The 22,039-nt window shown below is 46.4% G+C and overlaps 7 protein-coding genes across 8 annotated transcripts; 3 read left to right on the forward strand and 4 right to left on the reverse strand.

Annotated features, from left to right (window-relative positions):
• Positions 1 to 5,565: 5,565 nt before the first annotated feature.
• On the forward strand, positions 5,566 to 8,406 carry LOC134007443 (C3a anaphylatoxin chemotactic receptor). The gene is made up of 4 exons (XM_062446903.1): positions 5,566 to 5,600; positions 5,889 to 5,922; positions 6,507 to 6,672; positions 6,814 to 8,406. Exons 3-4 carry the CDS (start codon positions 6,526 to 6,528, stop codon positions 7,753 to 7,755), a joined length of 1,089 nt encoding a protein of 362 aa, XP_062302887.1. The 5' UTR covers positions 5,566 to 5,600; positions 5,889 to 5,922; positions 6,507 to 6,525; the 3' UTR covers positions 7,756 to 8,406.
• cenpq (centromere protein Q) lies at positions 8,025 to 10,533 on the reverse strand. 2 transcript variants are annotated; one of them, XM_062446905.1, is made up of 9 exons: positions 10,394 to 10,533; positions 10,059 to 10,216; positions 9,890 to 9,941; positions 9,682 to 9,778; positions 9,536 to 9,604; positions 9,313 to 9,442; positions 9,119 to 9,235; positions 8,939 to 9,013; positions 8,025 to 8,688 (listed from the first exon to the last, which is right to left on the reverse strand). In XM_062446905.1, exons 2-9 carry the CDS (start codon positions 10,155 to 10,157, stop codon positions 8,515 to 8,517), a joined length of 813 nt encoding a protein of 270 aa, XP_062302889.1. In that variant the 5' UTR covers positions 10,158 to 10,216; positions 10,394 to 10,533; the 3' UTR covers positions 8,025 to 8,514. The 2 variants fall into 2 exon arrangements, with proteins under 2 accessions (XP_062302889.1, XP_062302888.1); XM_062446904.1 differs by having other exon boundaries at positions 10,356 to 10,524.
• A 411-nt stretch (positions 10,534 to 10,944) lies between these two features.
• mrpl16 (mitochondrial ribosomal protein L16) lies at positions 10,945 to 12,913 on the reverse strand. Its single transcript, XM_062446906.1, has 5 exons — positions 12,636 to 12,913; positions 12,367 to 12,438; positions 11,945 to 12,093; positions 11,546 to 11,839; positions 10,945 to 11,393 (listed from the first exon to the last, which is right to left on the reverse strand). Exons 1-5 carry the CDS (start codon positions 12,703 to 12,705, stop codon positions 11,202 to 11,204), a joined length of 777 nt encoding a protein of 258 aa, XP_062302890.1. The 5' UTR covers positions 12,706 to 12,913; the 3' UTR covers positions 10,945 to 11,201.
• A 214-nt stretch (positions 12,914 to 13,127) lies between these two features.
• On the forward strand, positions 13,128 to 14,300 carry si:ch73-41e3.7 (uncharacterized protein LOC572312 homolog). Its single transcript, XM_062446941.1, has one exon. The coding sequence runs from the start codon at positions 13,246 to 13,248 to the stop codon at positions 14,191 to 14,193; it is 948 nt and encodes a 315-aa protein (XP_062302925.1). The 5' UTR covers positions 13,128 to 13,245; the 3' UTR covers positions 14,194 to 14,300.
• A 66-nt stretch (positions 14,301 to 14,366) lies between these two features.
• Positions 14,367 to 15,786, reverse strand: txnl4b (thioredoxin-like 4B). The gene is made up of 3 exons (XM_062446357.1): positions 15,563 to 15,786; positions 15,062 to 15,213; positions 14,367 to 14,912 (listed from the first exon to the last, which is right to left on the reverse strand). Exons 1-3 carry the CDS (start codon positions 15,692 to 15,694, stop codon positions 14,747 to 14,749), a joined length of 450 nt encoding a protein of 149 aa, XP_062302341.1. The 5' UTR covers positions 15,695 to 15,786; the 3' UTR covers positions 14,367 to 14,746.
• A 195-nt stretch (positions 15,787 to 15,981) lies between these two features.
• On the forward strand, positions 15,982 to 18,279 carry trmt10c (tRNA methyltransferase 10C, mitochondrial RNase P subunit). The gene has a single exon (XM_062446355.1). It carries the CDS (start codon positions 16,246 to 16,248, stop codon positions 17,884 to 17,886), a length of 1,641 nt encoding a protein of 546 aa, XP_062302339.1. The 5' UTR covers positions 15,982 to 16,245; the 3' UTR covers positions 17,887 to 18,279.
• On the reverse strand, positions 18,165 to 21,994 carry blzf1 (basic leucine zipper nuclear factor 1). Its single transcript, XM_062446356.1, has 7 exons — positions 21,877 to 21,994; positions 21,371 to 21,470; positions 20,765 to 21,219; positions 20,326 to 20,525; positions 19,829 to 19,957; positions 19,505 to 19,721; positions 18,165 to 19,349 (listed from the first exon to the last, which is right to left on the reverse strand). The coding sequence occupies exons 2-7, from the start codon at positions 21,393 to 21,395 to the stop codon at positions 19,167 to 19,169; spliced, it is 1,209 nt and encodes a 402-aa protein (XP_062302340.1). The 5' UTR covers positions 21,396 to 21,470; positions 21,877 to 21,994; the 3' UTR covers positions 18,165 to 19,166.
• Positions 21,995 to 22,039: the final 45 nt, after the last annotated feature.

A 22,039-nucleotide genomic window follows, 5' to 3' on the forward strand; every position in this document is an offset into this window, starting at 1 on the left:
GTGTCAGTGATCAGTTTAAAAGACAAGTGAAAAAACACATGATCTAATCTATGTGCCAGCAAACACAATGCCAAGATGCAATACAATTTTACAGTGTTATTTCAATGACTTCCAAGATTATGATTATGACCATACGTATTAAATAAATTATTCTCTGAATTTCTGTTATGACATGGGAAGTTCTGACATTGTATAATAATAATAATGATAGTGAGGAAGAAAATGATGAGTTTTTCAGTTAGTATCAAGCTGGGGATTTTACAGCGAAAGGTTTGGTCAGACCCCTCTCTGCAAATGACTGGCCTGTACATGCTGCACCCTTTCTCATATCTCAGATGTTGCCTGGATTGACCCAGAATTTAGCTTCCCCTCAATGTGTCTCCATGGTAGCCTAACAATCATCAATGCTACTCATCTCTGGATAGCTAAGGTACATTCCCTTTGCACTCACACCGGTCTTGCTTCAGAATGAACTGCACACTTATTTCCATTTTCTCTTTGGTTTCTATTCACTTATTCAGGACATGTGCAAATGCTAGGTCATGATCATTTCTTTTGTAAAGTAGATTTCACCATGCTTAATACTCAACCGTTGGATAACCTTGAGATTAACTAAAGTGGACGTGGAGCAGTTCAGATTGAAAGTATATTTTGCCAAACAAAGGTGATATCATTAGTATCACTACAATACAATAGGTTTTCAGATATTCTGAAAGTGTAAACAGTCAACAACAAATACTAAAAGGAGGGGGAAGAATTTAAGGAACTAAAGAGGGTGGGGGAGACTCAGATACAATAGGGACCCTCCCTGGCAGTTTGGAAATTCAAGGTCAACCACACATACGATGAGGCATGGCTCTCAGTTGGAGGCATCACACTGTTCTTGCCACAGTTTCAAACAAGCTCTCCCTCTCAGACAAACATTTGTTTTGCCCTACTGACTTGAAATTAGTACAACTTTCATTTCTGCCACTCGAAGAAACTGCAACTGAACAGAAAGTCTAACAATATATAGAACTGAAATCACGGTGAAAGTTAGTCTAGACTTTACAGTATTTCATTCTTGAAATGTCTATGAGCATTAATTCTCCACGTGGGCACTCCGCTCTCTTTTCCTGTCATACGTGGGTCGCACTTCATAGAGCACACATGAGATGCAATTTCCTGTTCCATATATTGTACGTCATTTCGTTTTTTGTATGTGTTTGTGATTGTGTGTGTTTGGCAGGTCCATCGCCAGTACTCTGTGAATAAAAGAAGCAGTACCGAGGGGAAATACACAGAGAGGAAATTACCAATCCACACATACTTATTCACACAGCCTCCTAAACCGTGACCTCACAAATTACTTTGATATCTGTTTGATACTACACTGGAAACAGCACACCCAGCTTTCTTTAAGATGATAATTGCAGAGATTTTTAAAACTTCCTACTGCATTTATATTGAGTTCCAACTTTCAAATAGCCAGCAGGTTTTGTACTAAATTTCATCTTGAAAAGAACCCACCTGTGAGTGTCCACTTTCATTTTCACTCACTCATCCAGTTCGGCTGTCAAACCAAGACTGGGCATCATGAGAAAAGAGCCCCAGTGTCTGCTCAGGGTTTGTGGCAGCACTGTGGTGGTGAGGGGGTTGCAATCTCCTGCATCTGAGTCGCGTTATGTGTAAGACGGGGGATTCGGAGAAGAGGGGTTTGTCCATGAGAGGGCAGAATTCCCAGTATTGTTTGAATTACAGAAATCATACACATTCACTATGTTGTCAATAGTTTGAAGACACCTAAATGTTGAACCTCTCATTCCAAAACAAAGGACATTAACATGGGTTGGTTCTCACTCTGATTCTGTAACTGCCTTGACTCTTTTGGGAAGTCTTTCCAAAGGACATTGACTCAGGATTTGCTTCCCTTCAGCCACAGGAGCATTAGGGAGAGTTGGGCACTGATGTTGGGTGATTTGACCTGGCTGGCAGAAGGAGTTAGAATTAATCTCAAATGTGTTTGAAAGTGTTTAGGTCAAGGATATATGTGGGCCAGTCAGGTTTGTCCACACCAAACTCAACAAAACATGGATGTACTCACAGCAAAGTAACATTATTTAACCCTGTCTATGCCGGGGAAGTCCACATTACAACCTAATTCAAGATTGCAACAAACAAAGGGAAACCACATTCCCAGTTGAATAGTAACAAAAGTAATTATTAAATACTTGGCAGTCTAGTCTATATGAGTGATCAGGCTGAAGATAACATTGAAAAGTGTAAAACCTATTCCACAAACTATAATCGCAACTAAAAATGGCATGTGTGTTTGGAGAGAGAAATTGTGGGAGAGCCCCTGTCAGTCGGGAAAATATGGAATTTTCTCTCCAGAGGAGACTCTGGAGAGAAAATCTGCCTGCATCCTCAGGAGTGCCCCCATCAGTGCATTCATTTAGAAAAAGCTTTTATCCAAAGCAACACACAAAATAGTGCATCTAGAAAGTACAGCAGAAAATATATTATCAAAAGTGTATAGTACTGTAATATAATTTCAGTGGAGATAGTCAAGCAATGGCCTGAATTCACCAGGCACAGTACAAAGTAACCACATCTCATCTATAATGAACAATAATAAACTCAATTACAGTGCAACAATAACATCTGAACTTCAATATAACATTGCACATTGTAGCAAGAACAATTTTGCATCTCAAGCCTGCCACAGAGATTCAGATAGTGATAGAGAGCTCTGTTTCTTGGGATGACCTGGCAGGGATGAAAGTAGCTCCATCTTGTCAGGGATCAGTTTCAGGTTCTGGGAGGACATCCATCAGGACATGTCCTTCTTTGTTTGACTTGGGAAGCAGAGGGTGGGAAGGAGAGAAACAGCAGAATATCGTCAGCACAGCAGTGGTTAGAGAAGCTCGGTGATTTGATGACCAAGTCAGGTGATCTGGTGTAGATGGAGAAGAGACGGGGTCCCAGCTGGGAGCCCTGTGGGTCTCCTGTAGCGAGGGGACAAGGTGCCCAAGCCGACCCCCTGTGGGTCTCCTGTAGCGAGGGGACAAGGTGCCCAAGCTGACCCTCTGTGGGTCTTCTGTAGCGAGGGGACAAGGTGCCCAAGCTGACCCCCTGTGGGTCTCCTGTAGCGAGGGGACAAGGTGCCCAAGCTGACCCTCTGTGGGTCTCCTGTAGCGAGGGGACAAGGTGCCCAAGCTGACCCTCTGTGGGTCTCCTGTAGCGAGGGGACAAGGTGCCCAAGCTGACCCCCTGTTGGTCTCCTGTAGCGAGGGGACAAGGTGCCCAAGCTGACCCCCTGTGGGTCTCCTGTAGCGAGGGGACAAGATGCCCAAGCTGACCCCCTGTTGGTCTCCTGTAGCGAGGGGACAAGGTGCCCAAGCCGACCCCCTGTTGGTCTCCTGTAGCGAGGGGACAAGGTGCCCAAGCTGACCCCCTGTGGGTCTCCTGTAGCGAGGGGACAAGGTGCCCAAGCTGACCCCCTGTGGGTCTCCTGTAGCGAGGGGACAAGGTACCCAAGCTGACCCTCTGTGGGTCTCCTGTAGCGAGGGGACAAGGTGCCCAAGCTGACCCCCTTTTGGTCTCCTGTAGCGAGGGGACAAGGTGCCCAAGCTGACCCCCTGTGGGTCTCCTGTAGCGAGGGGACAAGGTACCCAAGCTGACCCCCTGTTGGTCTCCTGTAGCGAGGGGACAAGGTGCCCAAGCTGACCCCCTGTGGGTCTCCTGTAGCGAGGGGACAAGGTGCCCAAGCTGACCCCCTGTTGGTCTCCTGTAGCGAGGGGACAAGGTGCCCAAGCTGACCCCCTGTTGGTCTCCTGTAGCGAGGGGACAAGGTGCCCAAGCTGACCCCCTGTTGGTCTCCTGTAGCGAGGGGACAAGGTGCCCAAGCTGACCCCCTGTTGGTCTCCTGTAGCGAGGGGACAAGGTGCCCAAGCTGACCCCCTGTGGGTCTCCTGTAGCGAGGGGACAAGGTGCCCAAGCTGACCCCCTGTGGGTCTCCTGTAGCGAGGGGACAAGGTGCCCAAGCCGACCCCCTGTTGGTCTCCTGTAGCGAGGGGACAAGGTGCCCAAGCTGACCCCCTGTGGGTCTCCTGTAGCGAGGGGACAAGGTGCCCAAGCTGACCCCCTGTGGGTCTCCTGTAGCGAGGGGACAAGGTACCCAAGCTGACCCTCTGTGGGTCTCCTGTAGCGAGGGGACAAGGTACCCAAGCTGACCCCCTGTTGGTCTCCTGTAGCGAGGGGACAAGGTGCCCAAGCTGACCCCCTGTGGGTCTCCTGTAGCGAGGGGACAAGGTGCCCAAGCTGACCCCCTGTTGGTCTCCTGTAGCAAGGGGACAAGGTGCCCAAGCTGACCCCCTGTGGGTCTCCTGTAGCGAGGGGACAAGGTGCCCAAGCTGACCCCCTGTGGGTCTCCTGTAGCGAGGGGACAAGGTGCCCAAGCTGACCCCCTGTGGTCCCGCCCCCCTGAAAGGTCCTAGCAAGTAGGTAGGACCTAACCAGGAGAGAATGGTTCTAGCAAAGCCCATTTCAGCCAGTGTGGAGAACAGAAGCTGTTGGTTGTCAAAGACCACACAGGCATTTGCCTTCCTGCCCATAGTATGGCACAACAAGTACCAGCTGGCCTCCCTGAGGGTATTGTCATTGTCCATTTGTACAACATTTGTTTTCAAGGGATCCCCGAGTACACTAGATCAACAGAGTATAGTAGAGTCATGTGGACATAGAAAAAAACACCAAAACAAAACAAAATGAAAGAAATCAACAAACAACCGTAGGAAAGTGAGTCATGAGTCATGACAAGATAAGTGATGATTAAAACTGTTACACCAGTACACTCATTATTTCATCAATACACTTAAACTAATAACAACAGATAACGGCCACATTTACAGATAGATGCATGCACTGATCATTACTGTCATTTAAAGGAAGTGCATGAACTGAACTGTCAGAAAGTGAAATGATCTCATAATAATCCGTTGGGGTGGGGAATTCACACATTCACATCCACTCAGAGTGGGAAAGCACTGCTGCCTCAGATCCTGACACACTGACATTTAAACGTTGTCTATGACAAACATGCAGCATTCATACAAGCCTCCCAGGTGGCGCACAGAGGTGCTGGAGCAGAGGAAGGACACAGACTTCTACATGCAGTCATGATAGAGAGCACACGGCACCACCATGTGGTGAAACAAGAAAAATGGCCTGTGTGTGTGTGTGTGCGTGTGTGCGTGTGTGCGGGGGTGGTAATTTCACGTCATTCTTTATTTTCTTTATTTTACACGTTTTCAAACAACAGGATGTCACCACAGATGAGCAACTGTTCACTGTCTACTTAATTAAATGAATTAAATGGCTTAGGAAGTATAAAAAGAGTCTGTCATTGTAAAAGGTTTTGTGTAGATCATCATCTTTCATATCACTGTCCAAATCAAATATTAAACAGGAAACATAAAAAAACACATATACAAACAGTCTTTACTACTAGGTAAGAAAGCCCTCCCTAACTTGCCTTCATCCTCCCTCTTTCACTCCCTCCCTCCTCCCTTCCTCTCTCTTTCTCTTTCTCTCTTTATTGTCTACAGACGCAGAAGCAGGTAAGCAACACAATCTTTACATTCAAAAAATGTACCTACATATCATAAATCTTCCAGACCATACTGTAATTACAATATGTTAATGAGTCATAGAGGTTTGAAATAGTCTTTAGCTAAACACCTTCTGTCCACTCTAAGCTGGCCAAGCCTGTCAATAATACTGATAAGGCTTCCACAGAAGCAGTTGGTAAAGAGCTGGGCACAAGTGAATATTCCCTTTGTGGTAATGGTAGAGGTGTAGCAATGAAGGTGTGTGCAACTCTCATTCCTGGCATTCACTTGTGATAGGTGTGGACAAGCCCGCTCTGGAGAACTGCGATAAGTAAGTATATTTAACAATGCAGGTGAAGTATTCTCTTTGAGAAGTGAAAGCTGGTTTTGGTCCAGTACACAGATTTGATTAAACATATGGTTGTTGTAAGAACCCATGATTAAGCTTGTAATTATCAATGGAGGGGAAATATTACTGTATCATTAATACCACAATGTGGAGCAGGGAGCATGCCACCGCAGTATTCTAAGGTATTAGCTTCAGGCAACAATATGAGTGAAGGCATGTAGTCATGGAAAGTCAAGTGTCATCATTCCTTTCATTGAACTGATTGCTGAAGTGAATATTCAAAGTATTCCTTACATTGAACTCATAGCTGAGGTGTACATTCAACTCACAGGTTCAAAAGTGCTCCTCAAATAATTAAAAAATTAGGAAAAGGAAGATTCTGGTAGAGTAAGCGGTGTAATTTCATGTAATTAGTTCTTAATGTTCCTAATTCAACAACGACAAGAACAGACAAAACCATTGTGAAAGCGTTTCGATCCTTTCCTCATAACAGGATGTTGCCGCAAACGTCTGGACCTAGGCACGTGTACCCATGCGTGATGTAATTGTTCCCTCTCTCTTCTCAGAAGATATACATCTGACACAATGTCTTCAAGTCTCACCCAGTCTTCTTTCACTTTGGATGTCCATGCCAACCGCTCGTCCCCCCCCGGGCCTAAGCCCAGCCCGGAGGATTGGCAAGCTGAGGCAGGCCGAGTGGTCCAGATGGTGGCCACCATCCTCATTTTTCTGGTAGGTGTGCCTAAAGCGCCATTCCTTCACCCTTGTTTGAACTGGTCGTCAAGATATGTGCACGTCCTGGTAATCAATCAAACTGAATCCGATGGAGGTACTCCTTCGAATGTGACACAGATGACTTTGTTTGGTTTCCAGGTGGGCATACCCTTGAACGGGCTGGTGGTGTGGGCGTTGGCGTGGCGAGGCCGTCTGGAGCGGCGTGGGAGCAGGGGCGAGAGCAGAGGCGCCAACAGCTTCCGGGTGTACGTGGTGAACTTGGCCCTGGCCGACCTGGTGCTGCTGTTTCGGACGCCCCTGGCCCTGGGCTACCTGGCCCACGGCTACAGCTGGCCCTTCGGCGTCGCTTTCTGCAAGCTGGTGATTTTCCTGCGCTGCCTGGGTCTCTATGCCGCCGCCTTCTTGCTGTGCGCCGTGGCTCTGGAGCGCTGCCTGTGTCTGCTCCGGCCTGTCTGGGCAAGTCTCCGGCGACCGCGCTGGGCGGTGCCCCTGGCTTGTGGACTCCTGTGGACTCTGGCCACCGCTCTGGCAGCGCCCTACTTCCACACCGCCACCTTAAAGGAGATGAACGGCACCCACCAGTGTTGGGATAGCGACGGGCCCAGTATGGGTCTGTTTGTTACCGAGACGGTGGCTGGCTTCATGCTGCCGCTGCTGGTCTTCCTGGGGAGTAACGTCGCCGTGCTGCTCTCTGCCAGACAGGCCGACACAGCCACGCCCACATCCTCGTCTTCACCAGCATCCACAGCCAGGATTCTCAGGCTGTACCGTGTGCTCTTCCTCACGATGCTCCTCTTCCTCACCTGCTGGGTGCCGTACTTCACCTGTCGATTCCTGCGGGCTCTGTCCGATGGGCGGCCAGAGCTGGCGGGGCTGTACAAAGCCTCGTTGAAGGCCACATACGTCTCTCTGTTCCTGGTCTATTTGAAAAGTGCCCTCAATCCCGTCCTGTACGTGTTCGCTGCCCGTGGGCTGGGGAAGGCCGTGAAGGCATCCCTCATCTCCACCATCGAGCGGGTGTTTGACGACTCAGAATCCATTCGTAGGAAGTCACTCCGGAGGGGTAACTCCCAGATCTAGCAGAACCTAGCTCCGCAACCCGAAAGACTGAATCTTCTGTCCCATGCACATTACACTCTGGATTGCAAAGTTATATAAAGATGGTCTTGTGGACTATGTTGGCATTACTTCTGTGGGTAAATGCCTTTGAAGTTCTGCACTACTGTTCACTGTGACCGGTCTACAATTTGTATTACTGAACAGCTGAGCAGACCAAATGCAATATGGAATCTCCATGTTGACATAAGGCACCACATACTGAGTTACTAAAGAAGGGGACATTACCCAAGTCAACATAATAGACACTTTATTTCTTTCTGTGACACAAAACCAATGTGTTCAGATATTGGCACATGCCGAGCTGGAGAACACTGATTGTGGACAAAACGACTTTCTGCATTAGTTGGAAACACGGATGCTCTTTTGCACCATCCATTTGCATTAATGTGTTGGATTAATCAATAAAAGCTGTATAAAATATATATTAAACAAATATTTATGTTGTAATACTTATTCCAAATTAAGTAATAGAAAGTTAACATGTTTGAAGCCACATACAGACTGGGATGAATGAGACAAGATATTACCAGATATTCAGTTGATCAAAGTGAACTAAATACATGTCTAACCTTCAACATTTGTAATACCATGGACTATTGGAATGAATTAAAATCATTTATCAAAAATATTGGTGCCCTGGATTGGCAACTGAATCCAAACTGAAATTGGAATTGGCAGACTAAACCCACTATCAGAGGGTAAGGTCACACAGCCCCCCGATTAGCCATTGCTATTGGTCAGGTGTGAAGGAGGAGGCAGGAGATGGTCAGTGTGTCTGTGTACGTGCTTCATCAGAGCCGTGGTGTTCTGGATAGGGCCGTTCTGGAGTGCTGTCCCCAGCCGCAGGGCAGTGGTGCCCCTGTCGGCCTTGGGGATCAGGTCTAGCAGCTTCTCCTGTGGGAATGAGAGGATTAGGTATATGGAGGCCATTTTTAACAAGTCCGTGTGAGGTTTTGTATAGTTTTTAACAACGTTGTGGGAACCTACAAAATTCATGTTGCGGCATACAAGGTGTGAAATGACCTTCCTGTTCCCGGTCTGAGCAAAGACAAGCCACTTCCTTTTCCTCTCAACACTGACTGACAACCCAGATGTTTATCGGTATTGCGTGTGTGCATGTTAGTGCTGAAGAAACAGACCCTACCTGTAGGGTTGGTTGGCTGTCTTTGCGTGGGGGAAGAGGGGGGAGATTCAGGGCTGCTTTTTGAGACAACAGGACCTTAGATAACAGAACAAGTGTTTCTTCATTTCTGAAAATACATTATGCGAAGAAGTTATGTGCCTATATGTACATCTATGTGTGTGTGTGTATGTGTGTGTGTACCTCCTGGGCCGCCTCGTTTTCCTCCAGTTGCCGTCTCAGTTTATTACACTCGTGGTTCAGGGAGGCTGTTTGTTCCTCCATCTGCTCCAGGGTGTTGACCACAGCTCTCAGTTCCTCCTTGAGACACACACACACATACTCAGAAAGTATATCAGCACAGGAATGATGCCTCTCCTCTTTGCCCCTTCTCTCACCTCCAGTGTGGCCAACGTCTTCTTGCCCTGAGTGGACTTCTTGCTCTCTTCCTGGTGCTGGCGAGAGGCATGAACTATCTCTCCCCGTTTCTGGACAGGAACTGGGAGCTCCACACAACTGGCAAGGAACCTGGAACAGCGTGCATACAGATTTAGTGTGTCTGCAGTCGGGCTTTTGTAGATGAATGCGATAGACTGTGTTTGTGGTCACTACAATTCTCACCTTTTTTTCAGAGTGTTAAGATGTTTTTGTACTTCCTCTTTCTCAGTCCTTATCCTAGCTATAACAGACCTGAAGATGAGGGTTATCATCAGTCATTTTAGTTATTTACAAATGTACAGTAATGACTCCCTGCACTGGGCACTCACAGTATGGATAAGTCCAACATATTTTCCAAAGCTGTAATGGAGGATATAGACATGGGCTTCCAATTCTCCTGCCCTTTGACCTTCTTAGGTGCTGAAACTGCAAACGGAAGAAAAGCCAGCACACATTCCAAATGAGTCATGAGGATATATTTGAGGTCACACCCGCTTACCAGCATTAACCTCAGCAGGTCTCCTCCTCACTACCCACCTTTCCTCTTCTGTGGTTTAGTGTGCTTTACTTGATTGCTGGTCCCTGGCCTCTATTTGATGATGATACACAAACAAATATTTAACACAGTTGCATGTAATATTATTATAAACATAGCAGCTGTGGGATTTTATTGAAAGATTTTCACTCATGGGGTTCACCGTCTTACCAGAGGGTCTTTCCGATGACGCCGCTTCTCAGCTGGCTCCTTGCTTTTACTGTTCGGTGCCTGAGACGGGGGTCGTTGAGATCCTCGGTCAGGCTTCATTTTATCAGCTAGAAGCTCTAGGTCACAGAAAGTTCCGAAATGTAGGCTATGCGTTGGTTCTAAGATAGCGTAGATAGCAAATATTAGACAATTCGAGATAGCTAGCTACAGTAGCTAGCAAGCTGGCTAACGTTAAAGCGAGTTTGTAAAAAATAGGGTTAAACAACCAACAGTTAGCTAGCTTAGTAAGAGACTCACATGTTATGTATCTAAACGCTAAACCTAGCACGTCACACCTGTTCTTTCAATCGCACTGCAATATACTTCTCAATTTCACAAGTGTGGTGCTGATTATTTGAGAGATGTTTGCAAGCGAGTAGCAGCAGACCCAGTTTCGCGGTAAAGTGCAGTTCAATTTTGAAAGGTTGCGCATGCGCGCACAAGTGCGGCTCCACATTTCGGACATGATGAGAATGACAAAACAGTAAAGGACAGCACGTGTTTCCATATGCTTCCGTTGATTCGTTGCAGCGCCCCAGCGTCACTAAAAAGTTGAAAAGGCATCAACTTTTTTTCGTCCCAGAAAACAACATTCAAATCCCAAAGTCATTGCCGTACGTTGTCTCATCCCCTAGACTAGATCATAATGACATGGCTCTATCCTCCCTCAATCCCTGGGACCGTCTCAATACTACCATACTATTTAGTATGCAAGAAAAAAATGTGTTATGTCCCAATACAAAGTATGTCAAATACAGTATGCCGAATGTGCATATGTGATAGCACACTTCTGATCACTGTGAATCATATACCATTTTTATTACAACGATCAAGTCCCCACACAATAAATGTTTTTACATGTTTATTTTCTTTTCTAACAAAACAAAATTGAGCTGGACCAGCTCAGACTCATCGCCACAAATGAAGATGGACCATGTTCCTGACTGAGACCGGTCTTCTTCCATGGTGGATAGACACATGTCCACAGATCACAAGTAGCAATAGTTTGACTTTAGTAGTCAAGGGCAAGTTCTCTGGTATTCCAGAGTCCATTCACAGTCCACCTGTATGTGAATATACACTGTCTTTGCAGGTCTTTACAACTCAGACCCTCCCAGGGTTGTGAAACTTTCCGGTGAAGCGTCCATTGTTTTTCAAGTCGAGGGGGCTCAGTACCTTCCTTATGCCCAACATGTTGGAGCGGGCAATTTCCTGGAAGGTCCAGGGGTTCTGGTTGTTCTGCACCATCTCTGCTTCCTCCTTCTTCATGGCTTCCAGGGTTTCCCTGCTCATCACCTAGGCGAGAACATAGATAATGGAATGAAGAAGCGTCTGGACTTAATCCAATTCTACATCAACAATAAAAAATAAAAAAAGTAAATGGAATTCATCTCCCAAAAGATGGAGATTCACCTCTAACACCACTGAGCCACTAGACTAATCTTTACCTTGGCAGGAAAGGGCAACTTTTTAGCAACCTCCTTCAGAATAGGCTCTACCTCTCCCAGCTCTAGCCTGCCCCCGACCTCCACAATCAGCCGGCCATATTTCACTGGGGTCACGTAGTGGTCGATAGCTCCCTTGCCCCCACCCATGCGTTGTCCCAGGCCCTTGCGAGTGATGGGCTTGTAGGGGGCAAAGATGCGCCAGCGGGCAAAAGTGGTGCGGGGATCCATCCGCCGGTTGATAGTCAGACGCATCATCTCCAGGTGGCCCCAATGGAGGTACCCCCCTCCCAAGGCCTGAGCAAAGGGAGAAGAAAGAATGCCTCAGATGTGGTTTGCATTTACCAATGACTTCGGCATCTGTACCAGCTACCAATATTCAGCCTTCGCACGCATACATACCACTATGGCATATTGGCCTTTTGAGAAGGTGCTCGCTCCTTTAGTAGGACCCTGGATATCCCGGAGCTTCTTCATCTCCTTCTTGGCCTTTTTCAAGTTAGGCACCTTGTTCATGAACTTGAGTTTGGGTCGTTCAGGAAGGACTACATCTAGAGGGGGAGGGAGAAAGGGGTCATGGGTTTGGCCCAGAGTCCAGAGTAATGTAGCAAAAAATGAAGAGTGCCAATATGGAGCCAGCAACCTTGACTAGCATTGCTTATGACGGACAAGAACGTACCACGTTGTTTTTACCAACGTGTTGGTAACCCATATTTCTAGTAATATGATAATGATATAAGGTTTTTGCTGTATCTAACTTAGATTTACTGTGAGTAAGTGGGTGGGAGGGACCAATGGAGCTATATTAGAAAAGTGTAGATTACCGCTGTAGTCAGGTGGAATCTCATACGTCTTCATCCCGACCGAGAGAACCTTCAAGTGATTTTGCAGAGCACCTGTACAATGTGTGACACAATATGCCAATACACCAACCACACTTTTAGAACACATTCCCAAAATATAGTATTGATTTTATCATGTCGGTTTACAGTAACGGTATCGTTAGCCTAGTTGACTTTGGTTAAGTACAAGCTAGCTAGCTAGTAGTTCTAACGTTATAAGCGTTAACATTGACTAGACTTTAGATAACTACCTTGGAGCCCCGCAATCCTACCAGCTGTATTGGTCACTCCGCAAATAGCGGATTTGATCAAGGAAATCATGTCTTCACCTTTTTTTTAAAGGTGATAAAATCAGACTACTGTTTAAATTATTCTATGAACCATCTCCAGCTAATAACGACTGTTTAGAGACAAGAATCACGCATTGTACAAGGTCGCGACCATTCCGAGTATGATCAACATCCGGTACGCTTATGAAACTACGCCGTGTAGGAACAATTTCATAGAAACCCTAACTCCTTTCTTGATGCACGACTAGATCTAGTTTTTGTTGAACATTTCTAAGAAAATGATTTATTCAAGACTTAATGGTATTAATTTTCCTTGTTCCTCATGGAATGATGCCATATTAAAACAAAGGATTACAAAGACTTGTCTAGTCTGACTGTCTCAACTCTAGTCGGTGATGTGCCAATTTGACCATGGCAGTGGGGTTGGGGAAGTGATTGCACATTGTATGCAGCTTGTTTCAGCTTGCTAAATTGAAGAAATTTGAGCAATAAATAAGTGCCTCAACTTGCTTTTATTTGCATTAGGCACAAAAACAGTTTAACAGTGCTTTGCATGTCCTTTCTTTAGGTGATGGATAGAGAAGAAATGAAAGAACAGTCGGTCCCTTCTCTTCCATACTACTTCTCCGATAATGGCCATCTGCTTCACACAGACTCCAATGATCCTTATGTGTATCGGTTCAAACGTGGTGATCCTGAGGCTAACCAGAAAGAGGATCAGGCTTTGTGTTTCTTCATCACCCATCATGTCCAACGGCTAATGGAGGAGAACTTCACCCTCCACAGGTTCTATCTCCCAACTGAGCCTCTAAGTGAAGGCCTCAGTCAGGGCTTTGTATACCTGAGCTCTGGAGCTCTAGAACACCCAGACAAACTGCTGGTGCTGATCCAGGACCAGGGCACCGTGCAGTGTGGGCTGTGGAGCTGGAGGGCAGTGGCCCATGAGGGTGTGGAGAAGGGCAGCCAGATCCCCTATGTACAGAGAGCCCTTGAGGAGTCTTACTCTGTGCTGTTGATGAACCCAAATGAAAATGGTAATAATGACAGAGAGGAGTCAGCCAGTTGGCATGTGCGCAGCGTGTGGGACCACCTCCTCACGCACTGCGTTGACCAGCGCATTGTTGTGGTTGCCCATGGATATGGTGGACTGGCCTTTGTAGATTTGCTATGTCAGCGTTCACAGGAGGTGCAGCAGAAGGTGTGGGCTGTGGCTTTCCTTGACTCCTCCCACAACATGTGGCACCAGCCATTAAGGGACGAGGCACGTGATTGGCTGCAGAGCTGTTCAAGGCGGTGGGTACCGAGTTCAAAGCCTCTGAACCAGAATGTAGGTTCCATTAAAGCGGGGGGGCTGCAAGTGTCTGCTGGGACCCAGAGCCAACGCACTGTGCCTGCAGTCTGCATGGAATCAGTGTTCCAGTTCTTCTCCAAGAAGCTGCAGCCCATACCTCCCACAGCCTTCAGTATTGTCACCAGGAGCAGGAGTCTGGGGCAGGGCATCAGCACACCTAATGCTTGATCTTAAATAGACACCTACAAGCCTGGACCCCAATCCAGTTTAAGACTCGAGAATCATGAAGTATAGCCTCAACTAATTGATTCTTGAACGTAATGTATTTCAAAAATAATAAAACTTCACTGCAATCAGTTTTTTTTGTTGATTCTCTGTGGATAGTAAATTAATACAGAGCATTGATGGAGATATTTAATACAAATTTGCAAACATAGCATTAACCAAATTATCAAACAAAAGAATACATTTATAATTAAAAATTAATGGAAAATTCAAGCAGCAATGATGCAAAGTCTTTGAAGCAGCTAAAAGTATGAAAAACTCTTAGTTTCTTTTTACATTGGTTACTTTGGCATTTCCACAGGAAACATAACAGATGTTAAACCGTTTAAGGCCTTTGCATTAGTTTTGGGATTGTCAAACATCACACCTGACAAAGTGAGTTGAACCCAGCTCTACTGTATGAATGTCTAGTGCATTAGAGACATCCAAATCGAGATATTCAGTCTTCTTGAAAAGTGACACTATTATAAATGTATTCTGCCATCCAAACCCCACACTAGATCCCGTGGTATAAGAGATCATATTTAGGAATATTCTGTGGGTCGATGGGACTCTGGACAATCATCTTCCCTCTCATAGCTCCCCTGTAGATCACCTCAATCAGGTCAATGAAGTCCTGCTTGGTCTTAAAGCTCCCCACAAACTTGGTGTGGTCTGGGGACCTGTTGAGAACAAAACGGTTATATAATTAATCCTAAGAGTTTTATCAGTAGGCAATGTGTTAGGAGGTTTCCTGATTCAAACAGTACTTCTAAACTACACAACCGATGTACAACATCAATTACCAACTAAAATATTTTGCTTGGCTCACCCATAATCAACTTTCATGTGTTGCCCATTGAAGAAAAAAACAGTTGATGGTATGTAGCTGATATCGAAATATCTTGTGTAGATCGGTGCATTGTCCACGTCCACAATATATATTGAAGCCATATTACTCAGGTTGTGGGCTGTTTTTGACAACTGTAAAATAAAGATAAATAATCAAAATTAGCAAAACTTAAATAAATACATTTTATTTAGCCTAAGTTATGTTTAGAGGGGACCGACGTTTTTATATAATTTTCAGGAGTGAATAGGCTATTCCTAAATCATAGTTCAAAATGTTCAAATTCCAAACATAAAGAGTGGAGAGGATAAGGATTATATGGCAAAATATGTATGCAATTAACTTAATAACGTCATTATGCAGACAATTGGTCGGACAAGAACATTTTCAGTAAAGGCCAGTTTGATTCATAGCACTGTAAATCCAGAGAAAATTCCAGCAACCATGCATTCAGCTAACGCGATAATGTAAACTACTACTCACAATTTCATCCAGCTGGAGGCAGACCGAGTCTTCATCTCTTCCAAACCTAAGAACCAAAACCTTTTCGGCCACACCCTTTATAACCTCGTCTATATCCTTTTTGCATGTCAATTTGGGCAAAAACAAACTCATTGTTTACTGTTAAATGAAAGGTTGGAGTCACTTTTTGTGTGCATGTAACCCGTTTGACAGAAGGAAGTAACGTACTAACGCCTAGTGCAACACCACAATGAGCCCGTCATTAAGATTGTAGTTCTAAAAGAGTCCCCCTATTTTCAAATGGTCTCGTGAATTAATATGTTTCTTAATATTCAGTGAAATGGTCATCTACGTATTAGACTTGAAAAAGACAGTGGTTTACGTTTTTATTTTACCTGGACAGCAGTAGAATGTAAACCGTTCCCCACTATGTGGCAGTACGACCAAGTTCAATGTTGCACAGCTTTACAACGTGACCTTTCTCAGTCGAGAAGGCATGGATACAAAACTTAGGTCGTGTACACTAATCTTAGCGATTCAGTTGTCTGCACCAGCAAGCGTATTCAGTGTAGACAATGTATGATTGAAATCTGACAGATAGCGAGATAGCGATGGAAAACAAACAGGTATTGCTTCTTCTCAACGGGGACGTGACTTATTGGTGAGGCGACTAGAAACAACATTCGGTTAGAAAGAAGGAAACGATGCGGTCCCTCGGCCCGCAGTTTCTGCATAAACTCAGCAGACACTGCCGTCTTCTGGAACCAGAACTGGCTAAGACACATGTGATTAAACTGCTGAAATATCCCTGCACTGCTCCACTATGCTCCTTAAGATCCCCGACTCGACACTTTTTTACTTGCGTTTCATTGAGAAAAGATGTCCCCCAAACTCAACAGACAGATCAACCAGTGGAGAAACTTGACCTGGACATCTGGAAGTCTGTTATGAGATCACAAGTGTCTATGGAGGAGAAAACAGAGGGTGGTGAAGAAGGCCTTTCATCACAAGGACCCGAAGATGCAGGTGAGGACTCCTCATTGGAGGCCACCCGGGAGCTGGTGATGATGTGGCGTCAGGCTGGGAAGCTGGTACCAGAGAACATGAAAGATGAGGACCTGCTGGTGCTAGCTAAGCTCACCACTAAGTCCTCAAAGAAGAAGTACCTAAAATACCTGGCCATCAAAGAGGGCCATAAGAAGGCCCGCAAGGAGAAGCAGGAAGAGAGAAAAGCTAAAAGAGTGTATCTGGAGGACAATAGGGTGAAGAACGTGGAGGGGGAGGAAGACATGGATGATGAAGGGGAAACAAAACTGAAGAACACTTTCCTCCTGCAGTTCTGGGGGCGTTCTCTGGACAAGTTACTGGCCTGGCGAAGTGCCCAGTCCATGGTGTTCGGCCAGCCGTTAGTGTTCGACATGAGCTACGAGCAGAGCATGGCCAAACGGGAGGTGGAGAACACCATCTCCCAGCTGCTGGAGGTGGAGGGCTCCAACCGCAGAGCCAAAGAGCCATTCCACCTGCACTTCTGCAACTTGCAGCCCGACAGCGGCTACCAGCGCGAGCTGATCAAACGCTACGGCGCCGACGCCTGGGAACGGCTGCTCATCACCACCACAGCTCAGAGTTACGTGGACACGTTCCCCCCTGAACGGCTCGTGTACCTCACCGCGGACTCGCGCAATGTCCTCCGCACCTTTGACCACTCCAAGGTCTACATCGTGGGCTCGCTGGTGGACCGCTCCATCCAGACGGGCCTGTCACTGGCCAACGCCAAGCGTCTGAACCTCGCCACCGCACGCCTCCCTCTGGACGAGTTCCTCCACTGGGAGATCGGTGCCAAGAATCTGACCCTAGACCAGATGATCCGCATCCTGCTGACCGTGAAGGAGACGGGCAGCTGGCAGGAGGCGCTGGAGTTTGTACCCAAGAGGAAACACGATGGTTTTCATCCAACGCAGCATGAGCTGCAGGCACCACAGAAGGTGTGGGAGAGGCAAGGCCCAACCTCCAGGCCTAATACCAGAATGGGTAACAGTGAGGAGGGGACAGGTAGGGGGTCCTACTACAGGACCAGAGACCCTGGTTTTAGAGGGGGGGATAAAGAGGGTGCCAGAACGGTGAGGGACAGGGATAATGATGTCAATAGTGGAGTTAGAGACAGAAGATCCTCAAACACCTATAAGGACACAGCTGGGCGTAGAGAGAGGGATGGAACAGCATGGACAGGAGGTGAAAACCAACCACCCAGCAGAGTCCGAACATCCCTGAAGAGCCAGATGGAGGGACAACGGAGCAGCTCGGGCAAAAAGGAGAACAACTGGTGGAAAGACGAGAAACCATGATCAAGACCCCCAGACTCATCCTTATTATGTGTGTATGTGGTTCTAAAATGAACTATCACATTGTGTACATGCATACAGATGAAAGTAAACCATGTAAATTAAAGTTGTTTTTTGTGCTGACATTACTGGTTTATGCACCGTTAGAATCACATTACGAATATTGCATGGTCAGGAAAGAGATCTAAACAAACTATAACTTTATTTTGGTCTGTGACATGATGGAATTCAGAAAGGTTTTACAAGGAGTATATGTAAACGTCAACCATTGCACTCAAAAACACATTTCTAGTTCATTTTATTTGCTCTTACTACTGCACTTACATTTAATAAAAATGTCTCAAAGACAAGATGAACCAAAAAGCTCCTCACACAAGACCTGATACATTATAAAGTCATGTCTGATGATCAATGAAAATCTCAATGGCAGAAACACACCTACCAACTCATTCAGCTCGCACGCAAAAACATATTGATCAGTGTGCACCACAAATAATCAAAAGGAGCAGGGAATTTCCAAAGACAATTCCATTGGTATTGTGCGTCAATTAACTCCACACCAATACTGGCACATTTACATTGCCAGATTCTCACTCTCAAAACTAGAAATCTCTCAAATAAGAAAAACAGCTTTACAACGTTCACTAAAACATCCTGTGTACCCCATGAATTATCATTCCTAATACTTGAAGCAATTCAATAAATATAACACTTGTGTATAGCTGAATAGTAGCATGATATTCATGCAGCTAAGAAATGTCCTGAAGTCTTTACATATGCATATTAGCACTAATCTTAAAATATACATTTCCTAGCCTAAATTAATTCAAGTCAGTGTTCGAGGCAGTGTATTCTCAATATGGATTAACTGCACTTTACCAATGCATGTGAGGTTGTTGTGACATCACTTGCTACCTAAAAGATGGGGCAATGTCCCCACAAACCTAAAATCTGTCTTTCTTAATTATGGAGAGAAACAAAAAGCTATGAATGAGGTAACAAAGCTTGAACACAGTGTTCCACTTGGTACGTTGGTCTACAAAGTGGTCAAACACAGGTAGTTGTACTCTCCCAAAACACAATCGTTGTAATGTTAAAGACATCAACTTCATGGGGAAATAGCAGTCCCATGCTGGTGTAAATGGTCTCTCACACTTTGGTAATGGACTGCAATACCTTTCCCCCCTGTGTCTCTGATTTTGGCTTCCTGACGTTGAGGTTTAACTAGACTGATCCAGACACTGAGGTCATGTGGCTCTGACCCCCCCCCCCGACCTCTGACCCTAGAGCACCAGGATGTCTCCACTGCAGCGCTCGCAGCAGTTGAAAGTAATGTTCTCATAACGAGTGTATGGGTGGAATCGTCCGATGCTCTTCTTATTGGTCAGAAAAGCAGATGGGGAGGAGTCATCGAGAGGCGTGTCAGCCTCGACAGGGCATGAGATGGGGTCTAAAATCTTCAGCACCTGAGACAGACACAGAGAAACAAGAATAGCCATTAGCATTTGGATATGGTACATCCACATACCTATGCATTCAACACTGGACTAGTGAGTGTAGTTTAACATGTGAAAGTTAGAGCAAAAGGCATAGTGATGAAGAGGACAGCACTCCTCCTTACCTTCTCGGCCATCTTCTCAGCAGGAGTGTTGCAGAGCTCCGAGGCTGGGCTTCCCTTCACCCCACTGCTGCCTACATTTCCCAGCAGGTGCGAGTTGATGGCGTCAGCCAGTTTGTGATTGGCTACAGCCAGCTCTCCAGTGCTGAGGGGCTGGGCGCTGGGGTAATAGGTCTGCTGCCTGCCCCACTGGAGAGACACCAGGAGCTGCTCCAGGGACCTGTCAATCAGAACACACACACCATCACGCGGGGATCGACACGTCATCGGTGTGTGTGTGTCTTCAGAGTAGAATGCTTGTACTGTGTACATGGGTTTGCCTCTTACCTGTGTGTGAGCATCATGTCTGTGGAGAAGTCCTCTCTCTCACTCAGCAGATCCTGGATAGCACTCTGAGCATCCCTGGTCTGGCGCTGGAGCACTGCTCTGGCATTGGTCAGCTCGTCCGCCATCACCCTGGTAACCGAGGTACACGGCAGCACATTCAGGAAACACTTCACATCCATGACATTCAACAACGTAATAAGCTGATGACGACAAATCACACAAGCTGGTGAGTTATTCCGATTAATTCATAGATCGGCATTATACATTTACATTTAGCAGACGCTCTTATCCAGAGCGACTTACAGTAAGTACAGAGACATTCCCCCCAAGGCAAGTAGGGTGAAGTGCCTTGCGTCAAGGACACAACGTCATTTTTCACGGCCAGGAATCGAACCGGCAACTGAACCGGCAACCTTCTGATTAAAAGCCAGATTCCCTAACCGCTCAGCCATCTGACCCCCTAGATATCGACTGAACCACTCAACCCTCATCCACACCTGCTGGCGAGGAACTTGCTCCTCCAGACGTCACACTGGATGCTCATTCGCTCCAACTGCTCGGCCGTGTGAGCCAGGTTCCTGCCCAGCGCCTCGTTCTCCAGCAGCAGCTGGCTCTTCTCGCGGGCCAGACGCTCAAAGTGGTACTGCAGGTCCCCCCCCACCGACGCCACCAGCAGCTTCTTCAGCTCACGGTTCACCTGCGTCACGGCACAGTGCCACGGGTTAGCCACCACCACAGGTCTTTTGTTAGGTGATTACAAAATTGGATTATGCTAATAGTGCTATGCTAACGGGATTATGTTGGCCTTGATCATTACATTTGAATGGAATGCATTGCACCGTTTTTGGATGTCGTGCCACAAAACGTCGTTTATAAGCTGCACTTTATATCACTTAGGAGAATCCAGCTGTCCTATTACTAGCGCACGCTCCCTACCTCAGTCTGGACACGGATCTGGTTTGACAGACCCTCTTTGTCCTGCAGCAGCCTGCGCTCCGAATTCTGTAGCTTCTCCAGAGACCCCCTCAAGTCCTCCAGAGGAGGAGAGGGAGAGGGAGACAGGCGATGCTCCATCTGCTGCCCGGCTTCCCCCTTCCCCTCCATCGGCAAGACAAAGCCACTCCGGCTGATGGCCGCGCGGGGGACCACGATCCGCACCACGTCCACCTCCATGCAGGCCTCGCGGCTCACCTTGCCCAGGTGGAGCACCCCGGGGTGCTGGGGGGAAGTTGAGGGCACAGCTTGGGTGGGTCTGCTGGTGTGCTTGGGGCTGGCCACCTTCAGCAACGGAATCCCTGCCAGAGGCGTATTCGTGGCAATCTCCAAGGCAACCAGTGGCTTGTACGTTTCCATCCCATCGCCAGGGCCTCTAACTGGCACCCGGCCAGAACCTAAAGCATAAGACATTTGGATTGTTACCGCCTTATAATGTAGTAGCTGATGGGGTGAATCAGGGCTGAGTGCCACTTTTGTGATAGGCTGAAAGGATGAACACGGTCTGTAATCAAGGTCTTGGAAAAATAGGTAAAGCGAGTTACTTACCCTGCACAGCTACTGCTGTTGACATGGTGGACGCAAGTGTGTTCACAGTATGGGTAATTACAGGAGTGTCCGTGCCTCGGGATGTCTGCCTGAGTATTACCTATGGTGGTAAGGAACAATTCTACGTTGGTCATGTGAAGGGTCGTTATCTAAAGTTATGTATTTAATGTAAGATTGTGCTAAAGTAACCTTTGAACTAAGTCCAAACGTAATCTACATACACCAGGTATTTAATAGAACATCCTTTTACAGCATTTTTACAACACAGCGCGAACACCTTTATCTATCAAGATAAGGACAGAGTAACAACAAACAAACGTTAGCTGTGTTAGCTAGCTACTGTAGTTGGCTAACTTTAGCTGGTAGTGTGGTCGAACTAGAGATAACACTGAGCAAAACTAAGTTAAAGCCAGCGACAGTACGCTCTGCTGGTTGATATTTTATATGGAAAACGTAGTAAAATAACGAGCAGTTATGTAGAGAAAGAAAATGTTATTTTAGCCTACCAAATCTCTCTCAACTGCTTGACGCCATCTTGATTCCTAACCGGATACTGTTGGCCAGCCTGGGCTATGCTAGCTTGTCTGGCGGAAGTTGGGAAGTTCTCGACAGGGTAGGAAGATAGGAACCTTTGCTGTGGTTGAAGGAGCGGTAGGACTGAAAATATGT

The sequence above is a fragment of the Osmerus eperlanus genome, chromosome 21 (genome assembly GCF_963692335.1).
Source record: "Osmerus eperlanus chromosome 21, fOsmEpe2.1, whole genome shotgun sequence".
In the NCBI taxonomy this organism is placed as follows: domain Eukaryota; kingdom Metazoa; phylum Chordata; class Actinopteri; order Osmeriformes; family Osmeridae; genus Osmerus; species Osmerus eperlanus.